This window comes from Bison bison, unplaced genomic scaffold, assembly GCF_000754665.1.
Source record: "Bison bison bison isolate TAMUID 2011002044 unplaced genomic scaffold, Bison_UMD1.0 scf7180017864313, whole genome shotgun sequence".
Lineage (NCBI taxonomy): Eukaryota > Metazoa > Chordata > Mammalia > Artiodactyla > Bovidae > Bison > Bison bison.
Genome location: NW_011494885.1, coordinates 1,544,610 through 1,555,140, shown reverse-complemented (window position 1 = coordinate 1,555,140; position 10,531 = coordinate 1,544,610). Strand labels below are relative to the sequence as shown.

Sequence of the window (10,531 nt, the reverse complement as noted above, 5' to 3'; positions counted from 1 at the left end):
GTTTATTTGCCTTCCCTGAGATTGTGGATGCCTTGGTTCACCGCATGAGGACAGAAAAGAACTACGTTAGTGTTTTGCTCCATGCCGCAGAACTTTGGGGGCTCAAAAAGTGTTTAACTGTCTTCCATCCATTCATTGATTCCTTTAGCAGGTGTTTATTGAGTGCCCATCATGGCCTGGCATTACTGTAGTTTCCGAGGGCAAGATGTTGAGCCAAGGGAAACACAGTTCCTGCCTTTGGGACTTCATTCTTGACCGGGGAGACAGACATTGTCAAAGTGTCACCCAAACATTTATAAATCGGCAACTTCCCAGCTCCCCTCACCCCCTGCCCACACACTGTGTAGCATGTGGGATGTTAGTTCCCCAACCAGGAAATCAACCTGCACCCCTGCAGAAGAAAAGCAGAATCTTAACCACCGAACCTCCAGGGAAGTCCCTAAGATGGGAACTTGTGATGACTACTGAAGAGGAATTTCCTGGGTGTGTGCAGCTAGGGTGAAGTAAACTGAAGTGAACTCACTCAGTTGTGTCCGACTCTTTGCGACCCTGTGGACTGTAGCCCACCAGGCTCCTCTGTCCATGGGATTCTCCAGGCAAGAATACTGGAGTGGGTTGCCATTTCCTTCTCCAGGGGATCTTCCTGATCCAGGGTTAAAGCGTCTGCCCGCAATGCGGGAGACCCGGGTCTCCCTCATTGCGGGCAGACGCTTTAAGCTCTGAGCCACCAGGGAAGCCTGGGTGAGGGAGTGAAATCCAGGCAGGTGGTGGTGACTGAGTTGAGATTTTTTTAATGACTAGGAATTAACTGGTTGAAGAAAGGGAGTAAACTTTCCAGGCAGAGAAAATAGCACGTGCAAACGACTGGTGACGTGCGAGCACTGCGTTAAGTACAACTGGCTAGCTGTTCCTCCAAACCTATTTCCTCTTTTTTCCAGGAGCTCAGGAAGATTTCATTTCTCAGAATCTCTCATAGTACTATGGTCATATGACCCAGAGCAGGGCAGAGACTCAGGCTAGAAGCATAGTAGGTTCGGGAATGACTGTGTAGGGACAGAGTCTCCTCAGCGACCTGCAGTGAACTATGGTATGAGTGGGTGATACGCTTTTATTGGGTCACATCGCTGACATTTTGGGGATATTTGTTACAGCAGTTATCCAGCCCTGACTAAAGTCGCTGCAGCTGGAGAGGGGCAACAAGGGGGGCAAAGTGAGACTACAGATGTGAGCGGGTAATTAATAGTGCATCACTTCATGGCAAATAGAAGAGGAAAAAATGGAAACAGTGACAGACTTTATTTTCTTGGGCTCCAAAATCACTGTGGATGGTGATTGCAGCCATGAAATTAAAAGATGCTTGGTGCTTGAAAGGAAAGTTATGACAAAACTTGACAGCATATTAAAAAGCAGAGACTTCACTTTGCCAACAAAGTAAACAGCTAAAGCTATGGTTTTTCTCCAGTAGTCATGTACAGATGTGAGAGTTGGACCGTAAAGAAGGCTGAGTGCTGAAGAATTGATGCTTTCAAACTGTGAGGCTGCGAAGACTGTTGAGATTCCCTTGGATAGCAAGGGGATCAAACTGGGAAATCCTAAAAGAAATCAACACTGAATATTCACTGGAAGGACTGATGCTGAAGTTGAAGCTCCAATACTTAGGCCACTTGATGCGAAGAGCTGATTCATTAGAAAAGACCCTGATGCTGGGAAAGATTGAGGGCATGAGGAGAAGGGGGCAACAGAGGATGAGATGGGTTGGATGGCATCATAGACTTAATGGACATGAGTTTGAGCAAACTCCAGGAGATAGTGAAGGACAGGGGAGCCTGGTGTGCTGCAGTCCATGGGGTCGCAAAGACTCAGACATGACTGAGCGACTGAACAACAACAACAAATTAACAGTAGAGTCTTGTGGGGTCATGTGACCAAGTTCTGACCCCTGGAATGTGAGTACAAGTGATGTGAGAAACTTCTCCTGTCACCTTTGATGATCATGCCATCAAAGGAAGGCAGTGAGACTGTCTCCAACATTGCCACCTCCTTCTGGCTGCAATGGGGACTTGGCCATGCATCATTCTGACTGTGTGACACCCTGGGGATGGCCAGACCACAAGGTAAAGAAACCAGGGCTCCTGGATGACGCCACCAAGCACAGCTTCTATGCCATGCTTGGCTGCATCCATCAGGACTGTTACATGAGAGAGAAACCCACTTCTATCTTGCTTTGTTTTTCTGGCCATGCTGTGTGGCATACAGAATCTTAGTTCCCTGACCGGGAATTGAACCCATGACGTCTGCATTGGGAGCACGGAATCTTTCTTTTTTTTCCTTTTAAATATTTATTTTTGGCTGCACTGGAGCTTAAATTTTGGCACACAGGCTCTCTAGTTGTGGCATGTGCGTTTAGTTGCCTCTTGGCATGTAGGATCTTAGCTCCCTGACCAGGGATGGAACTTAGGTCCCCTGCAAGGTGGATTCTTAACCACTGGACTGCAAGGGAAGTCCACTTCTATCTTGTTTAAGCCTCAGTGATTTGGGGTCTCTGCCAAGCTTATATCCTGTCAAGATGGGGGATCCCTGGGAGAAGAGCAGGTTGAGAGGATGAGCTGCGAGTTTGGGACAGGTCTTGGAGGTAACCTTGTCTCATCAGTTTCTGCTCCTCTTTGAGTCTCCTCGAACCTGAAGGCAGTTCAGCTTTCTCTCTGCCCTCTCCTTCTACCCCACGTCTAGTCTAGTCTTCCTTCCTTGCTTCTGCCTACGGACACTGAGCTCATCATAGCAGATGTGGCTGCCAGGGAGGGAGAGAATTCCTGCCCAGAGAAGGAAAGCTCCAGTTTGTCTATGTTTTTATCTTTCTTTTGTCTGGATACAGAACATCTACACAATCAGAGCCAGAAAACCAGAACCAGGTGTGGGATTCTCAGTTCTTTCTTGTTTCTGACCATTGCATTCCCCAGGCTGCCCGCCCCCTACCCACTGCCACCACGGGAAGTTGGCATATTATTTTCCTTGTTCCTGTCTCACACTTTCATCGTGGCCCAATTCATTCAAGCCTATATATGGTCACAGGCTGTCTTCCAGCCACTCAATCTCTGTTTTGCCAAGCGGAATTTATTTATTATTTTGTTTTAACATTTATTACTTATTTGTCTGTATTACATCTTAGTTGTACCACTTGAGATCTTTCCTTGTGGTGCGTGGGCTTCTCTAGTTGTGACGTATGGGTTTAACTGCCTTGAGGCATGTGTGATCTTCGTTCCCTGACCAGGGATCGAATCCCTGTCCCCTGCACTGGAAGTCAGAGTCTTCGACTGGACCACCATAGAAGTCCCCCAAGTGGCATTTAAATATTTGACTTTACGGCTTAAATCTTAGGGTTAGATATATCCATTAGGAGTAGGCCAGGCTGGGACTTCTCTTGTGGTCCAGTGGCTAAGACTCTGAGCTCCCAATGCAGGGGACCCAAGTTCAATCCCTGGTCAGGGAACAAGATCTCACATGCTGCAACTAAGACCTGGTGCAGCCAAATAAATAAATATTTTAAAAAAGGAATAGACTGGGTTGCGGAAAACAATGGAACTAAAACAAGATTGGCTTCGGCAAGATAGACTTTTGTTTCTTCTTTCATGTAAAAGGAACCGCACATGTGTTTAAGACAGGGCTAGTTGAATAGCTTCACAAAATCTCCAGATATCTGTTTTTCAGTGGAGGGTTGGTAAATTATCTCTCTGGAAAAACATTTCCTGATTTGTAGTAATTCCCAATTTCCTTGGTGCAAATATCACTATAAGAATTGATTTCAGTCTACCAACATGTCATCATTGAATGTAGAGTTAGGAAGAGATGAACACAGTAAGTTTTTTTTTTTTTTTTAAGATTATTGATGTGGACCATTTTAAGTCTTTATTGAATTTGTTACAATATTGCTTCTGTTTTATGTTTTCTGTTTTTTTTTTTCGCCCTGAGACATATGAGATCTGTTCCATGACCAGTGATTGAACCCAAGGCCCCTGCAGTAGAAGCCCAGAGTCTTAACCACTGGACTGCTGGGGAATTTCCCAAAGTAAGTTCTTGTGAGCCAACACAAGCTGGGTTTGGCACACTTCACACTTGCCACTCTGTCCTCCTCCATGTGAGATGGTCACCTCATGATCCTATATATCTGCTTGGTTCCAGTCATCACATTCTCATTCCTGCCAACAGGAGAAGATGCTCCTTCACCTGAAGGGCATGTTCTGCAAGTCACACACAACCCTTACACATTTTACTGACAAGGTTGTTTTTCTTTCCCCTTGGACATCATGTGCCCAGCTGAAACTGAAGATTTGGTTATTACAGAGGGAGGAGAGAATGAATTCTGGGACTCTGAGGGTAACTGCTACCACAATTGCTGAGAGTGGGCTCTTCTGCTGCAGCCAGATGATCGTTTACCCTCCACGCGGGGTTAGGGGAGGTGCCTCAAGATGCCTGACCTTTTTATTTTTTTCTGATAGAGAGACAGAGTGAGAGGAGTTCAAGTCAGGGTGTTATTCCTATTAAACTCCAACTTAGAGAAGGCTGGAGACTCAGTCAGCGCTTTCATTTCTGAGCTTTTGAATTTTCCTAGTTGGTGTGGTTTTAGTCTCTCATTCATTCATTCAACAAACATTTAATTGAGCACATACTGTGTAGCAGATACAGGTCTGGCTATCATGGGGCTGACATTTAACATGGAGATGTTGCTGTTGGTGAGTTGCTAAGTTGTGTCCAACTCTTTGTGACCCCATGGACTGTATGTAGCCCACCAGGCTCCCTGTCTATGGAATTTCCCAGGCAAGAATACTGGAGGGGGTTGCCGTTTCCTTCTCCGGAGGATTTTCCGAACTCAGGGACTGAACCAGAATCTCCTGCTTGGAAGGTGGATTCTTTACCACTGGAGCCCCCTGGGAAGCCCTATCATGGAGATAATTGTTAAACTATCAATTGGTATAACCAATAAATATTTAATGACATAATGTGCTGAGTATTATAAAGCAGAACAGTCCTGTGGGCGAGTTCAATTAGGGGAGTGAATTTATAACAGAGGTGGTCAGGAAATCTCTTTGAGAAAATGTGCACAGTTTATTTTTAGTGAGGGAGGAACATCGTAATGATTCTCAGCTGTTCTACAGCCCTGGCCAGCTGTTCTCTAGCTGGTGGCCGAGTGGCAGCTGCAGTCAACTCTGAGACCCAGGGAACCAGCTGCCTTCACCACTGCCCAGGCAGGAAATGATTTATTTGTCCTTTATAGTAGAGGGATGTGGGAGGGCGGGATGCCTCAGGTAGGAAAGGATCTGGTTCAATATTAAGGGTTTCTGAGCAAATCTGGACCCTTGGATAGATCAGGGCAAGGACCCCAGAACTGCCACAGAGTCAGTAATATACACATATGGCTGCTGGGGGGTTTATTATTATTATTTTCTAACAATTAGGAGTTTGAGTTGCACTGTCCAATGCAAAAGCCATTAGCCACGGATGGATATATAAATTAAAATTAATTAAAAGTCAATTAAAAATTCAGTTCCTCAGTTACATGATGTCCATTTCAAGGGCTCAATAACCACTTGTGTTGCATAATATTGTAGTGGACAGTACAGATATGGACACTTCCTTCACCAGAGAGTGTTCTTGGACAGTGCTAGTCTAAGAAACAGGCTTTGGTATTGGGCAGACTTGAGCTGGCATCGCACGTGGCTGTGTGACTTTGGGCAAATCACTTGCCCTCTCTGTACCTTGCTTTTAGCTTATGTACATGAACACAAGGACACCTCCCTGACACAGGAGGGAGTAATGGGAAGGGGGGGTCTGGCTCCAGGGAGGGAGCAATGGGGCAGTGGAATGATTGGAAATAGGGATTTCAGAGCCCAGGAGCCCATTTTCAGCCATGCCGAATGGCACGTGGGCTCTTAGTTCCCCGACCGGGGACTGAACCCACGTCCCCTGCGTTGGAAGCACAGGGTCCTAGCCACTGGACCACCAGGGAAGTCCTACTACGTAGTACTTCACTGTGGAACCCGTTGTCTGAAAATACACTGAATTTGATTGGAAAACAGTTATCGATGCTCCCAAACTGTTTTATAAAAACTGTTTGATAAAAGCTGAAGATATACGTATTATACAACTGTGAAATTCCACTACTAATTATATACTGAACAGAAATGTACACATGTTCCACAAAATGTATATTTTGACGGGATATGGTAAAATAGCTGTTAGTATTTTAATACCACGGGAAAAATCATGATTAAGATCTGCTTGTAATGTCTCCTTTTGTCTAGATTCATTTGTCTGTATTTTTATTTTTATTCAATTTATTTAAACTGAAAAATACCCCAAATGGTTCACCCATCTCTTCATTGTCAGCCAGACCTATAATGGAGAGAGAAATAATAATAATAACAAAAATAGCCATAATAATAATACACATGGCTGACATTTTTTGAAGGCTCACCATGTGCCAGGCACTATTAACAGTGTCTCACTCCCACCATTTTATGTAATCCACACATCTACCCTGTTTTTTAAAAAAAATATTTATTTATCTTTATTTTTTGGCCACATGTGGGATCTTAGTTCCCTGACCAGGGATCAAACCCACGCTCCCTGCAGTGGAAGCACAGAGTCTAAACAACTGGATCACCAGGGAAGTCCCGCATCTATCCTTTATTTAAAAAAAATTTTTTTTAATTTAATTTATTTATTTGGCTGTGCCGGGTCTTAGTTGCCCCATGGGGGCATGTGAACTCAACTCTTAAGTTGTGGCATGTGGGATCTTAGTTCCCAGATAAGAGATTGAACCCACAACCCCTGCATTGGGAGCACGGGGTCTTAGCCATTGGGCCACCAGGGAAGTCCCTCACACAACTACTCTTTGAGGCAGATATTATATTACCATTATCCCTGTTTTACAGATGGAGCACAGAGCAGTTAAAGGGATCACCCAGAGTCCCAAAAGCTAGCATATGGCAGAGCTAGGATGAGCTTAAGGAGTCAGGGTCCAAGAACTTAATTGCAAACCTACAGGGAATCTCCCTTGGCCCTTGGTGAGTTTGGCAGGCCTTCTTGGGGTGCTTCTCAGTCCAGACCCTTCTCTTCTGGAGACTGCCTCTTCCCACCGGGAGAGTCAAGAGACCCATGCTTGTTCTCATGACCTCATCTCCAAGGTCCCAGCTGATTGGACAAGGCTGGTTCCTTCTGGACGACGTCAGCAGTGGTCTGTCATAAATAGGTCTTGGCCAGAATGGCAGGGAGGACAGGAAGTGACCCCTTCTGCTGTTCATGGAGGCAGGGACTCTGAGTAGTCTGAGTGAACATTTTCATACTCCCTGATATCTCATCTTTCCCCTCTAAGAATATGACTTTGGAGTTAGACCTGGGTTTGATTCAGGGTCAACTCTTTGTTAGCAGGATGTCTTTGGGCAGGTTGATGGATTTTTCTGCGATTTAGTTCTACTCATGTGGAAAATGAGGACCATATCCCAGGCCCTGCTTTAAAGTCTTTTTTTTTTTTTGCTGTGAGTCTCGTAGGATCTTAGTTCCCCTCCAGGGATCAAACCTGTACCCCCTGCAGTGGAAGCTCAGAGCTCTAATTACAAGACCACCAAGGGAAGCCCCAAAAGGCCTGAGAAATCCAAATGAGAGCCCCATGAGTCAGGTGCTATTAATACCACCCCCATTTTGCAGATTCGCAAACTGAGGCTGCAGGAGTGGTGGCTGCACAACAGCGCAGGAGTGGCCAGGAGGAGCTACCCCACGTCCAAGGTCAGGGGCGGCGGCCGAGAGGAGCTACCCCACGTCCAAGGTCAGGGGCGGTGGCTGAGAGGAGCTACCCCACGTCCAAGGTCAGGGGCGGCGGCCAAGAGGAGCTACCCCACATCCAAGGTAAGGAGCAGTGGCTGCACTTTGCTGGAGCAGCCGTGAAGAGACACCCCATGTCCAAGGTAAGAGAAACCCAAGTAAGACGGTGGGCGCTGAGAGAGGGCATCAGAGGGCAGACAGACTGAAACCACAGTCACAGACAACTAGCCAATCTGATCACACAGACCACAGCTTGTCTAACTCAGTGAAACTAAGCTATGCCATGTGGGGCCACCCAAGATGGGCGGGTCATGATGGAGAGGTCTGACAGAATGTGGTCCACTGGAGAAGGGAAGCAAACCCCTTCAGTATTTTGCCTTGAGAACCCCATGAACAGTATGAAAAGGCAAAAAGATAGGACACTGAAAGAGGAACTCCCCAGGTCGGTAGCTGCCTAATATGCTACTGGAGATCAGTGGAGAAATAACTTCAGAAAGAATGAAGGGATGGAGCCAAAGCAAAAACAACACTCAGTTGTGGATGTGACTGGTGATATAAGCAAGGTCTGATGCTGTAAAGAGCAATATTGCATAGGAACCTGGAATGTCAGGTCCACGAATCAAGGCAAATTGGAAGTGGTCAAACAGGAGATGGCAAGAGTGAATGTCGACATTCTAGGAATCAGCAAACTAAGATGGACTAGAATGGGTGAATTTAAATCAGATGACTATTATATCTACTACTGCGGGCAGGAATCTCTTAGAAGAAACAGAGTAGCCATCATGGTCAACAAAAGAGTCCGAAATACAGTACTTGGATGCAATCTCAAAAACGACAGAATGATCTCTGTTCGTTTCCAAGGCAAATCATTCAACATCACGGTAATCCAAGTCTATGCCCCGACCAGTAACGCTGAAGAAGCTGAAGTTGAACGGTTCTATGAAGACCTACAAGACCTTTTAGAACTAACACCCCAAAAAGATGTCCTTTTAATTATAGGGGACTGGAATGCAAAAGTAGGAAGTCAAGAAACACCTGGAGTGACAGGCAAATTTGGCCTTGGAATATGGAATGAAGCAGGGCAAAGGCTAATAGAGTTTTGCCAAGAGAACTCACTGGTCATAGCAAACATCCTCTTCCAACAACACAGGAGAAGACTCTACACATGGACATCACCAGATGGTCAACACCGAAATCAGATTGATTATGTTCTTTGCAGCCAAAGATGGAGAAGCTCTATACAGTCAGCAAAACAAGACCGGGAGCTAACTGTGGCTCAGATCATGAACTCCTTATTGCCAAATTCAGTCTGAAATTGATGAAAGTGGGGAAAACCACTAGACCATCAGGTATGGCCTAAATCAAATCCCTTATGACTATACAGTGGAAGTGAGAAATAGATATAAGGGACTAGATCTGACAGAGTGCCTGATGAACTATGGAATGAGGTTCATGACATTGTACAGGAGACAGGGATCAAGACCATTCCCAAGAAAAAAAATTCAAAAAGGCAAAATGGCTGTCTGAGGAGGCCTTACAAATAGCTGTGAAAAGAAGAGAAGCAAAAAGCAAAGGAGGAAAGGAAAGATATACCCATTTGAATGCAGAGTTCCGAAGAATAGCAAGGAGAGATAAGAAACACTTCCTCAATGATCAATGCAAAGAAATAGAGGAAAACAATAGTTTGGAAAGACTAGAGATCTCTTCAAGAAAATTAGAGATACAAAGGGAACATTTCATGTAAAGATGGGCTCAATAAAGGACAGAAATGGTATGGACCTAACAGAAGCTGAAGATATTAAGAAGAGGTGGCAAGAATACACAGAAGAACTATATGAAAAAAGATCTTTATGACTCAGATAATCACGATGGTGTGATCTCTCACCTAGAGCCAGACATCCTGGAATGTGAAGTCAAGTGGGCCTTAGGAAGTTTCACTACGAACAAAGCTAGTGGAGGTGATGGAATTCCAGTTGAGCTATTTCAAATCCTGAAAGATGATGCTGTGAAAATGCTGCATGCAATATGTCAGCAAATTCAGAAAACTCAGCAGTGGCCACAGGACTGGAAAAGGTCAGTTTTCATTCCAATCCCAAAGAAAGGCAATGCCAAAGAATGCTCAAACTACCGCACAATTGCACTAATTTCACACACTAGTAAAGTAATGCTCAAAATTCTCCAAGCCAGGCTTCAGCAATACGTGAACCGTGAACTTCCTGATGTTCAAGCTGGTTTTAGAAAAGGCAGAGGAACCAGAGATCAAATTGCCAACATCTGCTGGATCATGGAAAAAGCAAGAGAGTTCCAGAAAAACATCTATTTCTGCTTTATTGACTATGCCAAAGCCTTTGACTGTGTGGATCACAATAAATTGTGGACAATTCTGAAAGAGATGGGAATACCAGACATGGAACAACAGACTGGTTCCAAATAGGAAAAGGAGTACATCAAGGCTGTATATTGTCACCCTGCTTATTTAACTTATATGCAGAGTACATCATGAGAAACGCTGGGCTGGAAGAAGCACAAACTGGAATCAAGATTTCTGGGAGAAAGATCAATAACCTCAGATATGCAGATGACACCACCTTTATGGCAGAAAGTGAAGAGGAACTAAAAAGCCTCTTGATAAAAGTGAAAGAGGAGAGTGAAAAAGTTGGCTTAAAGCTCAACATTCAGAAAACTAAGATCATGGCATCCGGTTCCATCATTTCAT

The 10,531-nt window shown here is 44.9% G+C and overlaps 1 protein-coding gene across 1 annotated transcript in view; it reads right to left on the bottom strand.

The window, feature by feature from the left end:
- Window positions 1-6,183: 6,183 nt before the first annotated feature.
- Window positions 6,184-10,531, bottom strand: part of IGSF23 (immunoglobulin superfamily, member 23) — a 15,209-nt gene continuing 10,861 nt past the window's right edge. The window contains exon 5 of the mRNA XM_010852577.1: window positions 6,184-6,387. Within this exon, the coding sequence (XP_010850879.1) occupies window positions 6,378-6,387 (10 nt within the window). The 3' untranslated portion in view covers window positions 6,184-6,377. The remainder of the gene's footprint in view (window positions 6,388-10,531) is intronic.